Consider the following 24,897-nt stretch of genomic DNA (forward strand, 5'->3'; position numbering starts at 1 on the left):
CCCCCGCACCTGGCCAAGGCTAAGGCCGGGCCCGGCTCCCCCCCGCCCCCAGGCTGGGCACTGCGTAGCATGGGGTTGTGTGGAGGCAATAGGGCCAGGCTCGAACCCCGCCTGGGGCCTGGATGCTGCTGTAGCCAGGGTTAGGAACAGGCAAGGGGCAACCCCTGGCTGCTGACAGAGACGGGATGCCGTGCGGCACAGGGGCCAGATGCCCCTCCACACCAGGCTCGGGGGTACCTTGCATCCTGGAGGACAGGACACCACACAGCGCCCGGGATAGGACAGCCCGTGGCAGCAGGGGCAGGGGCCAGATGGCACTGGGGTCCGCTACACGTTGGGATGCGGGGTGGCACCGGGAACAGGGATGGGCTGAGATGGCACTGCAGTCAGGGATGGGATACCATGTGGCCCTGGGAGCTGGAAACCGTGCAGTGGCAGGATCAGGAAGGTAAGCCACGCAGCACCAGGGCTGAGTTACTTGCATTGCCACATGGCGCTGTACAAGTCTGATGTCACAAATCAGGTGAGGATGTGGTGCAGTACCACATCATGACAGGTACAGAGACCAGGTCAGGACAGCTCATCATGCCATGCTGCACCAGCTGGTTGAAGTCTAAAGATCCATGCCAGGCCGGCTTAGGTCAACACATAGGAATACTCCATATATTGTCAGGGACTAGGTCAATGCCTAATCTCAGGCTGTTCTAAGTGTCACAGGATGGCCTCCAGACTCTCAGTCTTTGCAAAGGTGTGGGCACAAAGGGGAGGCTAAACACAATCTAGGAGGAACAGAACCATTCCCACTAGCAGCAATGATAAATAATAAGGTTACATATATTACTTAGAGGAATATTACTTTCCTAATTTTTATATATATATATATATATATATATATACATACACATTTCAGTGTTCCCCCACTGCTGTCAGAGAAATCAGAGAGCGGCCCGGGTCAGCACCAAGAGAAACATGAGGGTTTTCAATTGCCATTATTGTCAGCTATGGGCAGGTAAGGTATAGTCTAGGCAAGGGTGGTACTTTGTGATGCTACAGTGTCCGTGTTAGTTTCTGCAGAATTTAAACTACCATTACAAAAAGAGAAAAAGTTTCCAGAGCCTCATGGTTGTAAAGACAGACTTCCCACTATGACTTGCTATGGGGCTGTAGGCCCAAGGATACCTCCAGGAAATGCCCCATCCAGCTTCAGGGGATGTCAGCCCTGACACCTACTGCTACTCCATGGAGGGAAGCTAGTTTCATGCAGGGAAGGCAGCAAGATGGAATGAAGGGACTCTCTCAGGGCATGGCTACACTTGCAGATGTAGAGTGCTGTGATTTAAACCCGCCGTCATAGAGCGCAGTAGGGAAAGCACTGCAGTCTGTCCACACTGACATCTGATAGCGCACTGGCATGGCCACATTTGCAACACTTGCAGCGGCGTTGGGAGCAGTGCATTATGGGCAGCTATCCCAGCATGCAAGTGACTGCAATGTGCTTTTCAAATGGGGGGTGGGGTGGGGTGGAGCGTGACAGGGAGTGTGTTGTATGTATGTGGGGGGGAGAGAGTGAGTGGGTTTTTGGGGTGCTGAGTATGTCAGCATGCTGTCTTGTAAACTCAGACCCTCCCCCCCCCCCCCGCCTCTCACTCAAAGCAAAAAGTAAATGTTGGCTTTTTCTTGGAGCTGATAAGCAGCCGGCTTCTCCTAAACGGAGCTTTGAAAGGGCATTTCCACATTCCTGCAGAAATGACAAGAGTGGCCACTTGACTTAAGGGGATTATGTTTCCGGAGGCTGATCAGAGTGCAGTAAAGCAACACCTCGTTCACACTGGCGCAGCAAACATTCCACTCGCGGAGGTGGAGAACCAGCAGCGCTGTAGCCACGGAGTCAGAGCGCTCTACGTGCCTTGCCAGTGTGGATGGGAAGTGAGCTAGTGAGCCCAGGGCTCCTTTATTGCGCTGTACCTCACAAGTGTAGCCAAGCCCTCAGACCCCGATCTTGTGTTTTTAAATGTATGCAGGAGTAGGGCCTTAACTGGAACTCATCTAATGGAGGCAGGGTCTGACTTTTCCTCTCACACTGTGGAGGTCATTCTGGGAGATGAGGTTACAGTTGTGAGAGACAAGCTGAACTAATAAGGCATTATGAGAACATGGCAGGAGGTCACACTCGCACATGGTGCCTGCAAGTAACCAGCTCATAGCTCAGGTCTGCTGTAGCACAATGCAACTATGTCACTGTGACCTCCCAGGCCTCTGTGCAGGAGGTCATTGCAAAGTGCAGCTGCCCAATGGTCTGTCAGGAAATAGTGCCAGCTTCTTGCAATTTAGCTGTCTTTGAACCTGTTATTAAAAGTAAGACATCTTTTCTGTACAAATTTGGTGCCACTGGAGTGAGAGTAGGGTTGGAGTTCAGCCAATATCAGATAACTTAGGTCATGCAGGTCCCATAAGAACATCTCGCAGAGGCAGCAGCAGAAGCCCTATATAAGCCACACATGGAAAACAAAGGAATTCCTGTGCCCTACCTGCACAAGACAATGAACAGAGACAATGAAAGGATGGTGTTAGACACAGGGAAGAGAAAGAAGGCCAAGGACTGGTGGAGGAGAGAGAAGCAGAGGAAAGAAGATTGAAGCAAAGAAGGACAAATTAGAGGGAAAAGATGAAATCGAAAAGGTACCATGTACCTCTCCAATGCTCTACTTTTGAGGCACATTTTTTCCCATCTCCTCAGCTGAGGCTAAAATATTCCACATTATACACAGCACTAACCTCTATATCCTGCAGTTTCCCGTGGCTTAAATTATTTTATGCCTTCGCTCAGGGAGTTCCCCTGATCCGGGGATGTGGCATCTTTTATAACATTGCTACAGGTTTGCCACTGCTAGCAAGTGCTTTAAATAGTGTCTTGTTTTAAATACTTGTCATTTTTGTAGACATACTTCAAATGTCATTATCCAATTGAAATTCTGGGGGGGGACGTAGAGAGGCAGAATGCAATTACCCTGACCCAAGTTAACATGTGGCCAAGACTGGGGTTAATTAATACTCCTATTGTTGCAAAAAGTTACATGGGATCTTTAACCACCACATGTGGTCAGGACTTGAAAGACAACACTTCCAGCAGCGCACACAGGACCCCAGTGCTGCGACTAGGCAGGCTATTTGTCCAGTTTTTAAATGATTTCCCCCTCTCCAGTACTGAGGCAAAACTGCATGTGCTTTCGTCTGCTATCATGGGCAGGGGACACCATTGTGAAGAGCATGACACCCAATCCCCACCAGAGCAACCTCGTACGCACCATGCGTGTGAGGTCACACCAATGGAGCTGGGGTCACACAAGTGGGGGCAGGCTCATGCTGCTCCCGGAAGTACTGGAGTGTCCAATGTTCTGGGGATGTGGGAGTGGCCACCCTCGCTGCAACACTGGTTTAGGGCTGATTCGGAAGAGTGCCACCTACTGAATCAACACTACCTGCATTTCCCTAGAGGTTTCCCATCCAAATACTGACCTAGCCCAGCCTTTCAAAATCAAGGCCTGAGGAGGCCTGGCTGCAGGCACTATGGCTTCCAGTTAATGGGAACATTTCCAGTGAAAAACAAATTCTGAGATATGGCTCCTTTAAGGACATGGGAACTCATTGTTCTGTGGGTTCGTGGTCCTATCCATTGAGATTTAGAACATTCCCTGACCATTTGGAATTGATTGGACACAGTGTTCAAAAGGTTATTGTGTTACATCCAAACAGAAAACCTAGAAATGCCATCAAGCTGAGTGCAGGGCCTCGCAAACTCAGCCAATTAAGGAGGCTGGAGATAAAGGTCAAACTGAACAGCAAAATATCATAATTTAGTATTCAATGGAGAACATTCCCAATATCTTGATGGGCCCACTTGGGCAGGGAGCACAACATTTTTACCTGCCCTAAAGAAAACTCTGCACAGCTAAAATCTAACACCAAGACAAGAATTCCTACGCCCCTGCTCAGGTACAATACATGCTTTGGGTTTTTTACATGCCTGCTTGATGGTTTTTAAACTCATATCCTAGCCCTATAATTTACGTATGTTGGGTGTGATATAATTTTGGCTATGAAATGCATTGGTGCATGGCCCCCAGTGAGATGGTATACTGTGGCATGCTGTACCAGCACATCTCTGGTGACCACATCAATTTTTGCAGGTTTCAAGATTTTATTTAAAAATAAAATTCCAATTCTGGCCCATCTGCCTGGAAAGAAAATCTTCCGACTGTGACCCATTGCAGTGATCTACCTAAGGCAGCAGAGGGCTTGGCCACTGGGCCCCACAATGCAGTCTAAAGGGGCCTGAACTGCAGTACACGCTAAAGTGTTGCACTGTAACTGCCCTGCGTAGATCCTGCCAGTGAGAACTAAAAGGTACCTAATTTGCACCTTAATTAACGTGAACTAGGCCATGTAGACAAGACTCAGACACAACAGCACTGAAAGCCTGAAGTTGAGAGATTTAGCCAGAAGTGTGACCCTTCTCTCCTCCCTCCTTTCATCTCAGTGCAATAGTAACTTTGAAGCCCAATGAAGAAGATTTAATCTACCACAAAGTTAACTCTTTCACTTCTGGTCATTTAGCAGAAACATCCAGGTAATCTGAAGAAATTTGGCCAGAGCCTGATGAGAGTGCCAACATTTCTCCCTCTCACCCTGAAGCTTCTTATTTAAGCTCCTTCCCATTGCCACAAAGATGGAAGTCTCCAGAAAAAGCTCAGCTGAGTAATGATACTTGTCACTTAATGCATGTAATTTTTTTAAAAATTAAACTCTGATTATGATCTCCCAATAGGGTTTTCTCAGACACAAGATTAGAAGCTGCTAGTATATCACAATTGTCAGTAACGGATTGTATTCCATGCGTCAACTGGGACTGCGCATCCATTGTGCTAGGCTCTGTACATAATACACAGCAAGAGAGATGCCCTCCAGAGGTTGCACTCTAAATAGACAAGACAAACAAAGAGTGGGATCTGTATTTCTAGAATAAAGAAGAAAAAAAAAACCACTATAAAGCCCTGTCAGGCCTTCTACAGACACACAGTCAGAAGAGGAGCACCGGGCTATTTTTTCCCTGTGCAGATCACCTGTAGCTTGGTATGTTTCAGTGATTAAACCAACTCTTAACCCAGTTTAAAATAAGTTCTTGAATTTTTAAACTTTGATTGCCAGGCCTTTCCAGTGCCAGCACTAATTCCTTCACTCCTACCTTCTGTCTTGTCTAATTGGACTAATTAAGAAAAGGATAGATAATAAGACAGAAAATATCATATTGCCTCTATATAAATCCACGGTGTGCTCACATCTTGAATACTGCATGCAGATGTGGTCGCCCCACCTCTAAAAAGATATAGAAATCTGAAAAGATTCAAAAAGGGCAACAAAAATGATTAGGGGTATGGAATGGCTTCTGTATGAGGAGAGATTAATAAGATTGGGACTTTTCAGCTTGGAAAAGAGACAACTGAGGGGAGATATGACAGAGGTCTATAAACTCATGACTGATATGGAGAAAGTAAATAGGGAAGTGTTATTTACTCCTCATGACACAAGAACTAGGGGTCACTAAATGAAATTAATAGGCAGCAGGCTTAAACCAAACAAAAGGAAGTATTTCTTCACACAATACACAATTAATCTGTGGAACTCTTTGCCAGAGGATGTTGTGAAGGCTAAGACTATAACAGGGTTCAAGAAAGAACTAGATACATTCATGAGGATAGGTCCATCAATGGCTATTAGCCAGGCTGGGCAGGGATGATGTCCCTAGCCTCTGTTTGCCAGAAGCTGGGAATGGACAACAGGGGATGGATCACTTGATGATGACCTGTTCTGTTCATTCCCTCTGGGGCACCTGGCATTGGCCACTATCAGAAGACAGGATACTGGCCTAGATGGATCTTTGGTTTGACCCAGTATGGCCGCTCTTATGTTTTTAAGCATTTCAGGGCAGGTAGTGTCTCTCACTATTTGTATAGTGCCTAGCACAACGGAACTGCAATCTTGATGGACTAGGCCTACTTTTTTTTTCAAATAAATGAACAACAATAAGCTGTATCAGACTATTGAGATGGCAGCTGCCTGTTTGTTAGTTATATTTAAAATTCATTATATTTTGCTCTTCTTTGCAATTCAAACCCTTTGTATATTACAGTGGAATGCTGCTGGACAGTAAAGGGAGGGGAACTGATTTAGGCCCCGAACCTGCAATAAGCTCAGCTCAGGCAGATCCCTCCACCTGCACAGAGTTCCCTGCAGGACTGGGTTTTAAATGCTACTTAGTGCCAATGCAAATCCTGCTCACACCACATTTACTGGATTGGCCCTGGAAAGTGCTGAAAAAATACTCAGGCTGTATTGCTGGCATCTCCTGTTTTTTCCCAGGTATCAAGCACCACTTTCCCCTTGGCCTCAAGTCCTGCACTGAATTGTGCCTTGGAATTCACAACACAGCTACTGACATTCCTCTGGCAAAAAATGTGACATTCTTGTCCTGAATTTTATACTGGTAGATTCGGAAGAGATTCCTCTCTGCTTTCAGCTCGGATGACCCCTTCTGAATGATCTTTAACTGCAAAGGAAAGGGAAAGAGTGAGAAGCTGCTTCCTTGTGGCTGCAATCACAGCATCCTCCCTCCAAGGGAAAGGCCTGAGCAGGTGATGTGGTATTTGTGTTAAAATACCTTTAACATCCAGAACTGACCTGGCTGGAGGATTCGACACTGCCATTTTGGAAAGCGCTGTGCAGCCATCTTAACAAGCACTAACCCTCCTTCTTGGTGGCAGGCTTGGCAGAGAGGCCAGGCAGCAAATGGGCCCTCAAGACTGAAGTGCTCTCTCCCCCGCAGAGGGGATCCAGCCAGGTCATGGATGAGACTGACTGAATGGGAGTCTGGAGAAGCTTCTCCATATTTATAGCACACCCATCGCCTTAGTGTCAGGGCACAAGCTTGCACTAGCGCAGCCTGTGCTGCAGCTGTTCTATGTAAAGAACTTCAGTCTCCAGGGCTGTCTGTCCAGCCCCTTTCATCAGCACTAGATTCACAAAAACATGGACTTCACTTCATACTTCTGCCATTTGCAAAGTCCACAGGCCAGATCCTAACCCTGCTCTGGCTGCTTTACGCCACTCTGCAGTGCTTTGTACCACTACACTGATTCCCCCAACATAGGGAGAAGCCCCAGGTGACAGAGAGCAGGTGCAGTGTCTCTCTGTCATCCCCACTGGAAGCCCCCAGGAGGTGCGGCTGAGAAAAGGGAATGTAATTACAATGCCACAGTGCTCTAGCATCCTTGGCTGCTGGGGGCAGCAGGGAATAAGTTAGCCCTAAGGTTGCTCTGAATTATGCTGGGGTCAGACTGGTGCTTGCATCAGGAGCTACAAAGGGGGCTTAAAATCCCATTTGCACCTCACCCCCTGAACTGCATGAAACATACCCTGGCTGCACCTGAGGCTCTAGCCAGGCATTATTGGTGAATATAATAAGTTACCATGTCTCAGGACAGCAACGGGAGCAGGGAAAATGCTTTCACAAGATTTACCTGTCCATGAACATCTTTACAGAAGCCAGTAGCCAGCCCCTCTGCCCAAAGGATCAAGTTGCTCTGGTGACAGAGGGAATTCACGACCAGTTCATTCTCCTCATCTTCTGAATCATCACTGCTGTGCACTAGCACCACTATGTTCCCCTGGAACAGAAAGTGTCACACGGGAATTAATGACTCATTGACAATCAATTCTGGATTATGAGAGGAGATCAGAGACGTGGATTCACACAAACACATTGCTAACTAAGCTACTTAGCCACTTAGCTTCATGGTATCTGCGTCAATCTGGGTTCTCAATCAGAGCCAAGTGGGAGAATAACCAAGCTTATATATAACTCTCCAGTCTAAAAATACATCAAACCTTTGTTACAAAACAGCAAGTGTTAGTTAAACTGATCTGTCTGGCCAAGCAGACATCTATTCTGTGAGCTATACCTTCAAGAACCATCTAATAGAGAACTAGCTGAAGGGGGCATTGCCTGGGGGATTATGTCCAATGTTTGATTTGGTGAAAGAAAAGAAACACGTTTTATAAAATCCAAAACTAGTTCCATTAAAAATATATCATGAGAGTCTTTGTCTCAGCCCACTGAATATTTAAAGTCAAGTCAAATTCCGGCCCAAATTTAAAGTTTTCCAAAAGAAAAAAAACTACCTTGTACAGAAATAAAAATATTTCTATTATTTATTTATTTTTAAATTACTTTGCAAACAGTATTCCAAACAAGCAGACATTCACTGGCACCATTTTCATCCCAAACATTGTAGCATTAGCAGCCAGCAAGAGAATAAAAAGGTGATGCTGACTAGTCTATTTTTGTGATCCAAGCTATAGGAAATCGGGGGAGAAGGGGAAAGCACTGCATAGACAGTAAAAGGTGGATTTGGTATTTTAAGATTCTTTCAGCAGCAATACTCTCAGGAGTTACTTGTACACAAATAAGGAGAACTTCTGAAGTTGATTATATTCACACACACTCAAAAAACAGTATGCATGACTTGGGATAACATTTCAGAACTGTGCAAGTGGTTGTTCCATTCCCATCCCAATCAATGGGAGTTATCCTGGAATTGACAGTGACAATTGTCCATGATCTGGCACTTGCTAGGTTCACTAATAATTAAAAAGCCCTGCTAAAGTGAGGGAGCAGTGGAGGATCTGAAGTCCAATAGACCACTAATAACCAGAACTAAAAATTAAGTCTGTTCTGAAAAGTCACTCGATATCAGACCATTAAAATCACCTTGTTCTGATTAATATTTTGCTTTCTCCCCCCACCACTTGAATTTTGCAGTGAACTGAGGAGCTATTTGCTCAAGAAACACTAGCTCTGGGAATCAATCTTTATACCCTTGATACCCAGTTTGAAAGTAATGCAGATACAGAAAATTCCATGCTGGCTAACAGCATGTGAGAGACCAGTTGTTGAAATTATATCTGAAGGGATCAGCACAGATGCTTTCAGGACTAGCCAAAGAATGGCTCTGGAGCAGTGATCAAAGATCCTGAATGTTCTGGTCCCTGGGAATACACTGTTAAAACTCTGCATTTTCCTTTGATGATACACTGGGTGTGTATATAAAAGGAGAGAAATTTGGACTATGCTCCAACTGCCTTTGGTGTTATAACTTCATTCTTAAACTATGAAATTCCTGATTGCAAGCTGTACATATTTTTTCCCCAATTAAAGTGAAACAGTTTACTCCAGGAAAGCTGAGCCAGCTGTAACAGAACCAGCCCTTCTCCTTAGTGGGCACAGGGGGCAACGGTGCCGTTCGGTGATTACAAAGTTGACTTGTTTAAAAAGCAGTGGGTGTGGGTTTTTCTTTCCCCCAACCTCCATCCTCAAGTTTTCCTCTTTCACATTCTGCTCTCAACTGGCCCTTTCACCTAGTGAATCCATTCTTTCCATCAGAAGACTACTATCCCTTTAAAAATCAGATGTATAGGAGTTTTTCCCCCTCCTCCCACTGTCTGGTCAGTGACAAAGCAGGGCTTCGTTTACTTGAGGGTCCTGCTGTGTCAAAAAACACCAAGGAGCTTCAGCACAGGACACCTCACTCCTGTCATAAGAGACAGATTACCAAATGAAGAGAATAGAAACTTCTCCTCCTTCCATCCAAGTAACTCAAAGCACTTTACAGCTGTTAATTTGTTACGCCTCAATATCCCTAGGAGGAAGAAGGGTTACTCATCACTTTACTGACTGACTACTGAAATGCAAACACCTCTGGGGTGGGACATGGCAAATGTTTAACAGCACACAGCAACACTACACCACACTTTAGGACAGGATATGAACACTGTATCACATAGCTGCATCCTGGCTCATGCTCAAATAAATTGGTTAGTCTCTAAGGTGCCACAAGTACTCCTTTTCTTTTTGCGAATACAGACTAACACGGCTGTTACTCTGAAACTACGGAGACGGGCACTCTGAAATATCTTTGTCTAGACTTGCATAATGACAGGTTTCAGAGTAACAGCCGTGTTAGTCTGTATTCGCAAAAAGCAAAGGAGTACTTGTGGCACCTTAGAGACTAACCAATTTATTTGAGCATGAGCTTTCGTGAGCTACAGCTCACTTCATCGGATGCATACTGTGGAAACTGCAGAAGACATTATATACACAGAGACCATGAAACAATACCTCCTACCCCATAATATGGTAATATTACCAGCAGGAGAGTGGGGTGGGAGGAGGTATTGTTTCATGGTCTCTGTGTATACGTCTTTTGCAGTTTCCACAGTATGCATCCGATGAAGTGAGCTGTAGCTCACGAAAGCTCATGCTCAAATAAATTGGTTAGTCTCTAAGGTGCCACAAGTACTCCTTTTCTTTTTGTCTAGACTGAATTGAAACAGTGGAGGGAATTTGGGTAGATAGCATGTAACTACCTGAGTTAGAATCTGGTCAGGATCCTAAAGGGGAAAGCCCCACCCACACAGGGAGCACCACAGGATCTTTAATGGCCACAAGCAGTCAGGAACTCTGCCCATCCCCACAGAGCACGGTGCCCGGTCACCCCTGCTCAGCAGCACTGACTCAGAGGGAAGAGCACCACCTAGCGAGCCAGGCCGTAAAGGCACTGAACTTTGAGAACACTACAAGGAGAGACGCAGCAGTACCTGTAACTGGGAACAGACTGCAACTCTGCAGTAATGGATGAAATCCAAAACATCAACCGGCCTCACACCCAGGCTGAGCAGGACGCTGAGATCATCCACCAGCAACACGGGGCATTTCCAGGAATCGCTACCAGAGGCCATCAGGGATGTCCGGACAAACTCATACATGGTTTTCAGGTTGGAGCCATCTTCGCTGGAAAGAGGAACAGGAGATTCTCACTTGGCCTGGTCTCAACATGGTTTTTGTACTGCATTAGCTATAGCACAGAATCGCTGCAATGTAGGGCTAGAAGGGACCCTCCAGAGGTCATCAAATCTAGGCCCCTGCACTGAGGCAGGACCAAGTAAAGCTAGACCATCCTGTTCTTAAAAACCTCTAAGGGTGGGGATATTGGTCTAGAAGCAGATATGGGATATGTCAACATTGGAGCTGGAATTTCCATCTCAGGTAGACACACCCACAATAAAAACACCAGTGATGCTGCAGCTGAATGGGTGGTGAGAAGGGCTAGCCACCCTGAGTACATGCCTAGAATTTCAGATGGGATTGTACTTGGGGTGGATAGCCCATCCCGCTGCCAGTGCAACCTCCGCTCCACTACTTTTAGCATGCTCGCTCAGTCACAGCTAGTGCGGGTCGGTCTACCTGTGCTGGAAGTTACACCTCCAGCTCCGCTGTAGACACGGCCACAGTTACAGCAGTTCAGCCTATCTAATGTGGATGCAGTTATACCTGCATAAATGTGCTTTGCACTGATACATGCACCTTTATACAGCTATAACTAGGGCCCTACCAAATTCAAGGCCGTGAAAAATGCGTCATGGGCCGTGAAATCTGGTCTCCCCCTGTGAAATCGGGTCTTTTGTGTACTTTTACCCTATACTATACAGATTTCACAGGGGGAGACCAGCATTTCTCAAACTGGGGGTCCCGACCCAAAAAAGGGTTGGGGGGGGTTCACGGTATTGCCACCCGTACCTCTGCACTGCCTTCAGAGCTGGGTGGCCGGAGTGCAGTGCCTGCTGGCCAGGCGCCCAGCTCTGAAGGCGGCACCCCACCGGTAGCAGGGCAGCAATAGCTTACCATGCCACCCTTACTTCTGCACTGCTGCCTTCAGAGTTGGGTCAGGACTCTACAGTGACAACACCATGACATTTCAGATTCAAATATCTGAAATCATGAAATTTATGATTTTTAAAATCCTCTGACCCTGAAATTGGCCAAAATGGACTGTGAATTTGGTAGGGCCCTAGCTATAACTAGGCGGGGGTCCCACTAGTCGGGGGTCCCACTGCCGTAATTTTGTCTGCTTCTAAACTAATATAATGGGACAAATGCAGTGTGTAGTCAAGTGTCTACAGAAACCGGCCTTTGGAGTTATACATCAGAAACCGTAATAGCAGATTCCTACTGCAAGGCTCTGTCCTTAGCTGCCCTGGTGGCTTATACAGCTGAGCTTCAGATAGCAGGAAGATTCCCCACTAATTAGCTCGTTAGTTTCAGTAATTCACTCAGCACCTTTACAGCTCACTGACAGACTAGAGAGTGCAAGGAAGGCAGGAACAGAGGAGAGGATGACCTCCTTTAGTCCTCAGTGGAGGGAGGGATGTAGCACAGTCCCTCTCTCAGCAGCCAGAAGAGAGGGGGGAAGGGATAATCTTAGCAGTGTGGGTATTTCAGGGTTTGGATTTATTTCCATTTGCAAGTGGGAATTTAATGCCAGTGAGAATTGCTGGACTGGCAGCCCATGAGACTAACTCATTCTATTCAGCCACACACCAGGTACGGCCTGGACAGCTGCAGTGCAAATTTAACACACCCACTGCCCAGCTACTGTTGCCTCTGCCCTGCCCGGGGCGGGGGGGGGGGGGGTTCAGTCCCAATCCTTCACCTCACTGTTGCAGCGTGAGGCCAGTTAGTGCTAGTTTGTGATGCAGACAGCGGCATACCAGGAACTAGACTGAGAGTTCAGCATCGCAAGAGGTGGCAACATTTCTAACCCCAAGAGTTACTGGCTGTACCTCTTCCAAAGCACCAGAGCATTACCTTATAAACTGAAGGGGATTGGGCTGCCCCACACGCTGCTCCTCACCAAACAAGACGTCAAAGCAGGATTTCAGGCCTTCCAAGAACACAAGCTGTCCCCGCTCTTTTGCTGCAGTCAGACTGACTCCCTGGAGGAGGGGGAAATATCATCTTACACAAGCAAACAGCTGCAAAAGAATGATGCCAGCGGAGTCCCAAGTGGATCTGTGGCCTATTTTGATAAAGTCTCATCTAAACATGCTAATAAAGCCAATACCCAGCTGGATCTTGCACAGCCACTCAGTCAGACAATTCTGTTTCACACACCGCTGGACATTTAGCTTCCCGTGTTTTCAGCAGACAGTCCCAAAGAACAGTCAGGAATAGCAACACCCAGACACTGAACCCTTCTGTGGCTTTTCAAGTTCACAGACCCTTAAAAACACACTAATTAAATGGGTCCTCACATCACCCCAGGGAACCAGGTGGTATCATTGTTATCTTACAGCTGGGGACGCCAGAGAAGTGAAATGACTTGCCCAAAGCTAGAGTGTGTGTGTAAAAGCCCAGATTAGAATCTAGGCATGTCTGGCTCCCCATCCTGTGGTGAGACAGGCTCTCCTTCTGGACTGTCCACTGCTTCACATATAAGAACACTTGCTCTTTGTACCTCTCCTTTGGCAACAGAAGGATCAGGGCATTTTAGCACTAGCTCTCTGTGAACCCAGCCTGACTAGATCTTGTGTCAAGCAGTCTCTGAACTTCCCAAGGCAGAGTCTGGGATGGGAAGAAAGGAGGAATGACTGAGAAGGTCACAGAACTCTCCTCTACACCCAGTGCTCAGTAACTGTCCCCTCAGCCAGATGTGCACCACGCAAACCCTCCACTCAGTCAGGGCTCCAGAGACAAGCCAGTAAACCTTGAAGGGAGGCAGCCATTGTATGCAGTAACAAGGTTATGGAATGTCGATCTTTTGGGCTATCTCAGGGCTTCTACAGCACCCAGCAGCATGGTATCCAAGAGCTGATATTGTACTTTTCCACGTTTGAGCTAATCATTTCCCCCAGGTGCTCTGCTGTGAACAGTTCACTCATCTGGCCCCCAAGGACGGTGGAGGACTTATGATTGCCACTTTCTTAAAAAAAGTTTTTAGCCATCACTGTGGCAACAACAGTCACTTGGCAACATTAATTCGTCCAATGTAGCTACCGCCCACAAGCAAGGTGTGCCTGCAGTTACGGAGAGCACTGTAACCAGGCCAACCCAGTAGCTGGGCGATTTATAGGAAGTTAAAATACCTCAGAGATTACTCTGCTGTTCCCTGCCCTAGCAGGGTTCCTACCCAGTCCTGTGCTTTACCACCCAACCCCTGCCTCAAACACTTTGGGATTCTTGGCAGCCGCTAAGAGGAATTATTATTACAATTAAGTCTCCATTACATGGGTTCCCAGGTACAACACTTTACGTTACTTCAGTTGTAATATTTCTTCTCCAGCACCTTCCAAGAATCTCAAAGTGCTTGGCAAACATTGATTATTTGGCATCACAACAACCTGTGTTAAATATATCCCCATTTTACCATGAGGAAACTGAGGCAGCAGAGACCAAACTGACCTCAGGTGTAACTCTATTGGTTTCATGGGATTTCTATATCAGAAGTGAATTTGGTCCAGACCCTGATTTTCAGGTGTGCAGAGCACCTGCAGTTCCCACGGACATCAACTGGGGTTACAAAAAGCCCCGCAGTTTTCAAAGTCAGGCCTCAGGTGACTTGCCCACGAAGTCAAAGTCAACACCAGAGCCAGGACAAAGGTCCCAGTCTCCTGAGTCCCAGTCCATTGTTTAACCACTAGAACATCCCCCTTCCCTTTATCAATATGGCTCTCTTTTGTTGAGTACATTGTAGCTGCCTGGCGTATTCATCTCTGGTTCACTCTGTTTTGGGGGGAAATCCAGCACTTGTTACTGCAGTAGCTTTGGTTGATTATGAATGTAACACATGTTCTTCTGTCATCTTGTTTCAGGAGCACCTGTTCTAGCCATAAGATTTTTAAGCACTGATCTGACTATACTTTTGAAATGAAGGTTGCTCCACGAGGGAGTGAGAGGAAAATTAGTGCAGACAGTTTTTCAGTGTTTTGGCTCATTAGAAATTGGGTTGCTAATCAGTACAATAGGCAGCTAGAGGAGAGAGGATAAGATAGAAAGTTTACTGAAGGGTGCAGCAAGCCTTGTTTCAATATGGTATTGCTCAATACTCACAACTGGCAAGCCAGGCTAGGATTGGTTCATTCTCGAATGCTAGGAGAGAGATACACCAGTAGGTCTAGCATATGTTGACAGTAACAATGGTAACTGTAACGTAGTGAGAAAGATTGCTTCTTTTCTTAGATGAGTTGCTAAGTGTGTATATCTGCCTGACAGAATTGCTGAAATCCTCTGAGGCAGGATTCCCAGGAGAGATGGGATCCAGAGACAAACATTAATTTGTGAAGTTTCTAGTGTGCACAGTAGGGAGAAGGGTAAAAATAGCTATGTTCCTACACCCTTAGTTAACTGCTTAATAAGCATTATACATCATCTGAACCTCACAACACTCCTAGGAAGCTATCCTCATTTAACACATGGGGAAACAGAAAGACGCAGTGATTTGCCCAAGGTTATGCAGCAAGGTCAGTGGCCGAGCCAGGGTTAGTCTACTGATTTCTAGCACCATGCTACATCTACACCCTCCCTTATTAGGTCATCAAAATTTAGGCAGCAACATGGTAGATTTCAGCTTTTTTCGCTTTCTTATTTGGAAAAGCTAATGTGAGTGTCTGGTCTGTAAGAGATGTTCACTACAAGTGACTAGTTCCAGCTGTTTTGGAAGCTTGGCATTTTCCCAAAAGACCTTATCACAGATGGCAGCGGTGGGAGAGAATAGACAAGGTTTCGCCAGATAAGGAGGAGGTCATTTCCAGGAAGGCTAACCTCGCATTCTCTTCTTTGTGGATGCACTCCTTCAGAGCTTATCAGCTGCCACATGTGCACTGCTAGTAATATGAGAGACAGATCTGCACAGCTTCCTTTCCCAGCTGAAATGCTGGGGAGAGAATGTCATTCATCAACGCTGATGCCAGACAAGGACTGTACAAGGCAGTATAGAAAATGTGGCTTTGGTGCAACATTTTCCATCACTGCCAGTTGACAGGGTTGGAAATTTTGACAAATACTTAATCTAGCGAAGGCTACTGGGGGTGTCTGATAAGTAGCAGATTCAGATTAATCTTTTTCCTTGCATTAAATCAGCCCTGACTCTGCCATTCATTAAGACAAGCTAATCTTCCTGTGCAAATTTCTGGAAAGAAATCATTCAAACCCATGGCTAGAATCTAGGCTGTGATTTTGCAATCAGTCGAAGGGAAGGGGCTCTTTGTTTAAAGAACAGGGTTGTTCTTTTCAACGTGGCCCTTTCATTTTCAGCACAGCCACACTGTGCAGGGTTGACCAACAAAATGTTTCAGTTTGTATCATAAGAATGGCCATACTGGGTCAGACCAATGTTCCATCCAGACCAGTATCCTGTCTTCCGATAGAGGCCATCTCACACATGCTTCATCTAAGCCTCACTGTCCTCTCACTTTTCACATTCTCCCAGGAGAGACAGATCACAGCAACTCTCATTAGTAGCACACACACACAGGCTGGCACACAGCTGCAGATTTCCTCATTTTGGCTGGAAATCACTCCCTGTCACACCCTCCACGGGGCTGGCAGTTTCCACCAGAGGCTGATTTGGACTCAAAAAGTGTGGAAATCAAGCTTGCAGGTGATAGTTACCGACTAGAATCCTGCCAAGAAAACAGGGTGGGAATGGAAATCTTACTGAAGCCTATTATGCAACTACGAAGTCACATCAGGGAAAAACCAATTTCCAGGCGAAAACCCCCCCAAACATTCTATTACATGACAGATAGAAACAACCAAAAAACCTACGTTAAACGTAGTTAGTTGCCACCCACTTGATAAATTGCTGAGCTGTGTTAAAAAAACCCTGAGTGATCATATGCTGATTATGTCAATCCTGGGTAAAAGAATGGAATGGTTAATTTGGGATGCTATCGACAAAGAATTGGAGGGCGGAGGCTAAAAATACAATTAATGCCAGTCAGCTTGGTTTCATGGAAGGTAGGTCTTATTAAACAAACATAGGGGGGAGGGGAGTGACAGGTCTGGTTGATAGAAGCAACAGTGTGGATATAGTATGCTTGGATTTTGCCAAGGCTTGATTTAGTTACCACATGACACATTTTGATTTTAAAAAAAATAGGGCCCATATTACGTATCAAATGGATTTAAGAACTGGGTCACTGACAGATCTCAAAATGTACTTGCTACCTGGAGATATCAATGACCAGAACTGTTTTTAGCAGGGTCTCCAGGGATCGGCTCGTGGGCCAATGCTATTTAATATTTTTACCAATGATTAGACAGTGTTATCAAATCTTTACTGGTAAAGTTTGCATATGACACCGATTGTTAGGGTAGCAAATAACGAGGAGGACAGGTTTACTGTTACAGAGTGATCCAAATTGCCTAGTTAAGCGGTCACATTCCAACAAAATGCATTTTAATACAGCCAAATACAAAGTAGTACACCTGAGAACAAAGACTGCAGGTTCTATCTACAGGAAGGGAGACTCTGTCCAGGTCTACACTACAAATTGTGGTCAATGCAAGTATTGTCAGGATACAGCCGCCACAGTTAGTATATTGCTCAAACATGTACATACTTGGCTCCTTGCATCGACACAGCACGTACTCACCAGGAGTGCCTGTGTCAATGTACATGCTGGTGCACCATGGGTAGGTATCCCATGTGCAATTCGTTATCATGTGGCGCACTGTCTTTTGGGATATTTTTGCAATGCACAATGCGGCAGAAACGAGTTGCACAGGGATGACTGGGAGCTAGGGGTCAAGCTCTCACCATGCAACTTTCTCCATCCCATATTACTATTCATATCCCATAATTTTAGTGCCTTTTTTCTCAAGTCCCACAGAACCACGCAGAACCTCTTGCTGTCTGTCATCTCTGACAGAAGCATGGTGCCTACACAGCTCTATGCAGTTGTCACGAGCATTGCAAACACAGTTGAATGATCTTCCGGTATTCGCAGAGCTGCAAGAAGAACTGCAGCCACAGGGAAAATGACAATTTTTTTGGAGGACAGATTGCTGTAAGACATAGCAAAAACCAATTCAAGATTGCTGGAGGCGTTCACAGAGCAGCTGCACACAGTGGAGTGCCACTTTTGGGCCCGAGAAACGAGTACTCACTGGTGGGATTGCATCATAATGCAGGCTTGGGATATCAAGCAGTGCGCAAGGCCACATTTCTGGACCTGCATGCTGAGCTTGCCCCAGCCCTCCAGTGCAGGGAGACCAGAATGAGAACTGCGCTGACAGTGGAGAAGCAAGTGGCAATCACACTGTGGAAGGTAGCAAAGCCAGATTGCTACCAGTCAGTGGGAAATCATTTGGAAGTTGGAAAATCCACCATGGGGGCCATTGTCATGGAAGTGTGTGGGCCAGTCATCATCTCCTGCTATGCAGGACTGATTCCCGGCAACATGCAGGACATAGTGGATAGATCCGCAGCAATGGTGTTCCCAAACTGCACTGGTGTGATAGGTGGCATGTAGATGGCATGTAGGTGGCATGTAGACATCTTGCCCACAGAGTACACCAACAAAAAGGCCTGCTTTTCTCTGGTTATGCAAGTGCTGGTGGATCACCAGGGAGCTTCACTGACGTCAAAGTTGGCTGGTCAGGGGAGGTGCATGATGCTCTCATTTTTAAAAGTATATGATTGTTCAGAAAGATGCAAGCAGAGACATTCATTCCCAAGTGGCAGATTTCCATTAGCGATGTTGAAATGCCAGTAGTGATACGGGGGGACTCAGCCTACCCCTTGCTCATGAAGCCATACACCGGCCACCTCAACAGCACCAAGGAAAGATTCAACTACCAGTTCAGCAGGTGCAGAATGATGGGTGAATGTGTTTTTCCTCGATAGAAGGGATGCTGGTGTTGTTTACTCACAAGACTGGATCTCAGTGGAAAAAAAAAACATCCCATTGTTTACAGCTGTCTGCTGTGTCCTACATAATATCTGTGAGACAAAGGGGAAAAGCTGCCACCAGCATGGAGGTGGAGTGGCTGTCTGCTGAGTTTGAACAGCCAGACACAAGGACTATTAGAAGGACTAATAGTGCCAAGGTGGAGCTATGCAGCTGAGAGAAGCCTTGAAAGACCACTTCAACAGTCAGCCACAGTAATGTGGTGTGCTAGACAATGCTCAACCTGGCCCTGAAATTTTGGGGCCTGTTAGGGACTGTGTGCACTGAGCACCCCATCTATGAATATAACACTGTCACTGCACCTATTCATTGTGCACTGCTTGCTGTACATTTATCATTATTACACTGTGTATGTCACAGATCCTATGAGTTCTATCACACTGGACAACAACAAATGTGTGCTTTCACTTCTGCTCGGCATCCTACAGTTTATGTTATGAAGTAATAAAGAGGAGTTATTTTTCAAAAAATAGAATTTTATTGAATAACGAAACCAGTGCAAAAAACATCTGTGTAATTAAAAGCAAATAAAAAACGTTTGAAACAAATTAACAGGACAGAATTTAACAAGAGGAAAGAACATTCATGTCCATTTCAGACCATTTTGGCGACACATATAGCACCCATGGCTCTCACAGGTCAGTTTATGTGAAGCTGTCCTTATGGTCCCGCTGTGTGGCGTGGAAGGGATGCAGCCCCTGATGTCATGAAGAAATTTCAGGAGGGGAGGGCGGAAAAGGAAATGCTACAATGGAGTTTTCCATTGACTGCAAAGACAAGTGAGCCCCTGCTTTCTGAACCACCTGCTGGTCAACAAGAGTCTGCAGCATCTGTGTTTACTGCTGAAGAAGCCCTATCATGTCCAGGTACATCTCCCTCTCCTTTTCCTTCTGGGGCTTTCTCCCGTCAACTTTCTTTCTTTCTCCATAGTGTCTATAACATTCATCCTCCGTGCCATGTGCTCACGGTCTGATGCAGCACTTGCTTGCAGGATCTTACTGAACATCTCCCAAGTCCTCTTCTTTCTCCTCCTTGTCATGGTCAGGCATTCCACGGCTGTGGAGGTGGCACCCCCCTCAAGGCCACAACGTCAGCAGCTATAGATAAAGCAGGCAGAAGAATCATATTTATAGTCACAGCAGAAAGCAAAAGTTAAGTTTCTGAACTCCCTTGCCTTGCTCCCCTAAAGTTTTAAACAAGACATGCTTATTGACACTACAGCTTTGGAGCACCTCAGCACAGCACTGTGATTTTAGTCAATTTCTCCTTCCTGAGGGTAACAAAGGCTCAGAGAACACAGCTGCTGCTGGTGTCCTGAAGCCCCCCAGGCCACTAGCCTGCTTACTTCAACGGTGCTTGCTGAAGTCATCACGGAGTGGCGTGGGAAAGTGTCCTACCACAGCAGAAGAAACAAGGCTGCCATCCCTTCGGGAGAGGAGCAGAATACCTCCATAAAAGTTTCATTGCGATCTCTCAGGAGGATTCAAGGGACATCCCTGTGCACATAAACAAACTGTTCCACATGTCCTTCCCCCGGCCTACCACTGCTGGGGAACCAAATGCAGAAAATTCTTCTTCTATTTGTTGTACTGCTACCTCTTTAACTAGGAACAAATTAAATAAAAGTTGAACCCTGTGTTCTGGTAAGTTGGGGTCAGGAGCCAACTGTACATTTAAACACTGTAATGGACAATGCATTCACACACTTACCCAAGGTTCCTTCCCTTGCATCGGGCTCGCCCGCTGGGACTGGCTAGACTGTGGTGGAGTCTCAAACAGACCCTGGCTCACAGCATAGTTGGATCTCCTGGTCACATGTTCCCCCATCCTCTTCCTCCTCCTCGCTGTTCACAGCAGGGCTCTGCATGTCAGGCTCCTCAGAGGAATCCATGGCGCTCTGCGGGGTGTTGGTGGGGTCTGCACCAAGTATGGCATGCAACTCGTCAGAAAACCAGGAGGTCTGTGGCTCAGCACCAGATCGACTGTTGGCTTCCCTGACCTCCTGGTCAGCCGCGTAGCCAGGTGGAGGGCACGGGGAGCGATCCAAAAAAAGGCACCACCTGCTGCGACGCTTTTACTCACCCGGCGGCGCTCCGGCAGCCGGCCCTCACTCACTCCGGGTGTCTTCGGCGGCACTGAAGGTCCCGCCGCCGAGGTGCCGCCGAAGACCCGGAGCGCCGCCGGGTGAGTAAAAGCGCCGCAGCGGGTGCCGCCTTTTTTTTGGATCACTCCCCCTGTTCCCTCAACAGGGGAAGATTTAAAAGGCACCAAGACATTGACAAGGCGCCACTTGTGCTCAGTGGGGGAGCGGCCGCTGCCCCCCTAGCTACGCTACTGCTCCTGGTACGCCTGCTGCAGTTCCTTTGCTTTCACATGGCACTGCTGCTGAGCCCTGTCATACCCCTTCGCCTGCCTCCCCCATGCAATCTGCTCATAGATGTCCATGTTTCTACAAAAAGAAAAGGAGGACTTGTGGCACCTTAGAGACTAACCAATTTATTTGAGCATAAGCTTTCGTGAGCTACAGTTCACTTCATCGGATGTAGCTCACGAAAGCTTATGTCTGACATTGTGGAACAGCTGTGAGAGGACCGTTATGGTCGACATAGGTCATGAAGTGTCTACACTCCCACTGCGTCGACCATAGCTCTGTGCCATTCAGGGAGGTGGTTTTACTGGGCACTTACACTGACAGGAGACAAATTTGAGTCAATGCAAGGCGACATGTCGACCTAACTTTGTAGTGTAGACTACGCCTCTCTCTTGGGAAGCAGTGACTTCAAGAAGGACTTAGGGATTATCATAGATAATCACCTCAACATGAACTCTCTGTGCAAGGCTGGGGCAAAAAGTGCTAATGCAATCCCTGGATGTGTAAGAAGGGAAATATCAAGTAGAGGAAGAGACGTGATCTTGACTCTGTATACTACATTAGTAAGACTGCTACTAGGATACTGTGTCAAGTTCTGGTGTCCACACTTCAAGAAGGAGGGCCACAAAAATTATCCGGGGACTGAAAAACAAGCCCTACAGTGTAAGGCTTAAGGAGCTCAACTTATTCAGCTTATCAAAGAGAAGGCTGAGAGGTGACATGATCACTGTGTACAGGTACTGACACATGGACAAGAGAGCTGACGGTGGGGGGCTTTCCAACCTTGCTAAAGAAGGCATAGCAAGGTCCAGTGTCTGAACGTTGAAGTTGGACAAATTCAACCTTGTAATAAGATGCAGTTTCCTAGCAGGGAGGGTGATTAGACACTGAAACAGTTTACCAGGGGAGGTGGTGGAGTCCCCATTGCTTGGAGCCTTTAAGGCAAGATTAGAAATCTTTCTAAAAGATATTCTTTACTCTAGCTTCTTGGAGAAATTCTAAGTGGGGAGGGAGGCCCTCAAGCTGAATGGTCATGAGGACTCCTTCTGGCTTTGGAATCTATGAATCCTCCTGTTCACTGCCTTCCTTCATGGGTCACGGGGAGAACAGAATTGCCTGCATTGCCCTTAACATGCTCATAATGTTTGCAGCTCTGCTTAAAGACCATGGCTTCATCCTGTAGGGATCAGGAAAGAAGGTTTTTTCCTGAAGCACAATTAGCCAGCTGTATTCTGGGTTTGTTTCTCTTCACCTTCCTCAGAAGCATGAGAGATTGGCCAGAGCTGGAGATGGGAGACCGGACAGGGTGGACCAGAGCTCTGATTTGGTACAGAGAATCCTCTGTCTAGATGCCTGGCTGGCATGTCGTTATCACATATTTAGGGTCAAATCAATGCCTGCCCGAATCCAAATCTGTCCATTTACCCCCAGGTCAGACTGGCAGATACCTTGGGGGGAGTGGGGGTCACCTTCCTCTATAGCATGGGCCAAAGATTGCCAGCTGGGAAAACCAGGTAGATCACACCTAATCAATTCCCTCCCATTGCAGAAGCCTCAGGCATTTGGTGGCACCTTGATCTCTCCTGTTCTCTGCCTGTCTCGCAGGGTCTGAAACACTTTAGTAGAACTAAAATCTTTCGGCTCAACGTAGAGGTATCTGGGTAAAATAGAATGGCATGCGATATTTAGTGGTCTCTTGTGGTCTGAAAATCCAGGGTCCCATTGTGTGAGGTACTACGTCACATACAAAACCGCAATCCCTGCCCCCAAAGAGCTTACAAAACCATACTGATTTCAATGACGCTGCTCCTCTGGATGTATTCAGAATCTCGTCTGCAACTTTAAATGACCAGAACAAGTTTCCATGACTTTTGTCTCTGGTAAAAAGCTGCTGCTGGTCAAGGAGAGGGCGCAGGCCTCTACTGTTACTTGTCCAACGGCAGTGGAACTGTTAAGAGTTCTGATGGCAGGTCATCACCAGCAGAGCAGGCGCTAGGAACCCAGCTTTGACTTGGCAGTGCTGGCACTTAAAAGAAAACTAAACATCTTTTATCTTGTAAATTGAGCAAACTTTGTTCTAGAGTCAATGAGACAAGAAACAGGGAAACATACCATGCTCTCTTTGGAGAGTCACTTCAGAGTAAGCAGCAGTTCTGCAGAAAAGGACCTGGGGATTACAGTGGATGAGAAGCTGGATATGAGTCAGCAGTGTGCCCTCGTTGCCAAGAAGGCCAATGGCATATTGGGCTGCATTAGTTGGAGCATTGCCAGCAGATCGAGGGAAGTGATTATTCCCCTCTATTCGGCACTGGTGAGGCCACAACTGGAGTATTGCATCCAGTTTTGGTCCCCCCACTACAGAAGAGATGTGGACAAATTGGAGAGAGTCCAGCAGAGGGCAACGAAAATGATTAGGGGGCTGGGGCACATGACTTACGAGGAGAGGCTGAGGGAACTGGGGTTATTTAGTCTGCAGAAGAGTGAGGGGGGATTTGATAGCACCCTTCAACTACTTGAAGAGTTCCGAAGAGGATGGAGCTAGGCTGTTCTCAGTGGTGGCAGATGACAGAACAAGAAACAAAGGTCTCAAATTGCAGTGGGGGAGGTCTAGGTTGGATATTAGGAAACACTATTTCACTAGGAGGGTGGTGAAGCACTGGAATGGGTTACCTAGGGAGGTGGTGAAATCTCCATCCTTAGAGGTTTTTAAGGCCCAGCTTGACAAAGCCCTGGCTGGGATGATTTAGTTGGTGTTGGTCCTGCTTTGAGCAGGGGGTTGGACTAGATGACCTCCTGAGCTCTCTTCCAACCCTAATATTCTATGATTCTGTGATCACCGCACTAAGGCTGTAATAAAAGAGATTGTGGGCCAAGTTTTCCACTGGTGTAACCTGATTCTTAAGTACAATTAATAATCCTGTGCTGAGCTACCAGATACTGCTTTTTATAATAGCCCCTCCCCAACAAAAGGGCCTTCCTTGCCTATACTGGAGATTTCAGCCAGAGGTGCAAAACCCTAATACAGACAAGCAAAAATACCATACATGCTATTATTTGAACTGGTGAGTGAAATCAGAGTAAGCTGCACCCATGCAGATTGCGGTTTAGCCTGCCTCCAGTAGGGGTTTGCGCTAGTGCAGCTACACTGATAGTTGTAATTGGGGAAAATCCCCATTGTAAACAAGGCCCACGTCTAATAGTGAAACTATCCATCCAAGGAACACCTGTATTAAGATTGACAGTGTGTTAATTTAGACAGAAGTTGATGTAACCTCTGCGTCAGATCCAAGATCTTATTGCAAATCCAGGAGGGTTAAATAGTCTATGGCACAGCCTTCAATGTCAAAGAGCCTCCGAGGAATTCAAGGACGACCATCCACACAGAGAATCCTGAAGTTATATTATAAGATTAACTCAGAGAACTGAGCCCAAAGTCAGGAGGTCAGCTGACAGCTATCAATAGATTTAACTCTCTCTTGGAATTCCCCATGGAAGAACTGGATTGTTCCTTTCAGCACATCCCTTTAAGGACAAAACCATTGTTCAGAGCAGTGAGGAACAAAACATTTCAATTTGCATCACACACATGCTCCAACTAATCCTCATTGTTCTCTCACTTTTTCAGAGTTTCCCAGGAGAGAGAGATGACAGCAACACCTATTAAT

At 46.5% G+C, this 24,897-nt stretch overlaps 1 protein-coding gene across 1 annotated transcript in view; it reads right to left on the minus strand.

The window, feature by feature from the left end:
- Positions 1-1,628: 1,628 nt before the first annotated feature.
- The window catches only part of ELP6 (elongator acetyltransferase complex subunit 6), a 42,591-nt gene continuing 19,322 nt past the window's right edge, over positions 1,629-24,897 (minus strand). Inside the window, 5 exon segments of the mRNA XM_074946480.1 lie at positions 1,629-6,511; positions 6,514-6,604; positions 7,575-7,721; positions 10,711-10,903; positions 12,758-12,885. Of these exon segments, the coding sequence (XP_074802581.1) occupies positions 6,381-6,511; positions 6,514-6,604; positions 7,575-7,721; positions 10,711-10,903; positions 12,758-12,885 (690 nt within the window). The 3' untranslated portion in view covers positions 1,629-6,380.

The sequence above is a fragment of the Natator depressus genome, chromosome 2 (genome assembly GCF_965152275.1).
Source record: "Natator depressus isolate rNatDep1 chromosome 2, rNatDep2.hap1, whole genome shotgun sequence".
In the NCBI taxonomy this organism is placed as follows: Eukaryota; Metazoa; Chordata; order Testudines; family Cheloniidae; genus Natator; species Natator depressus.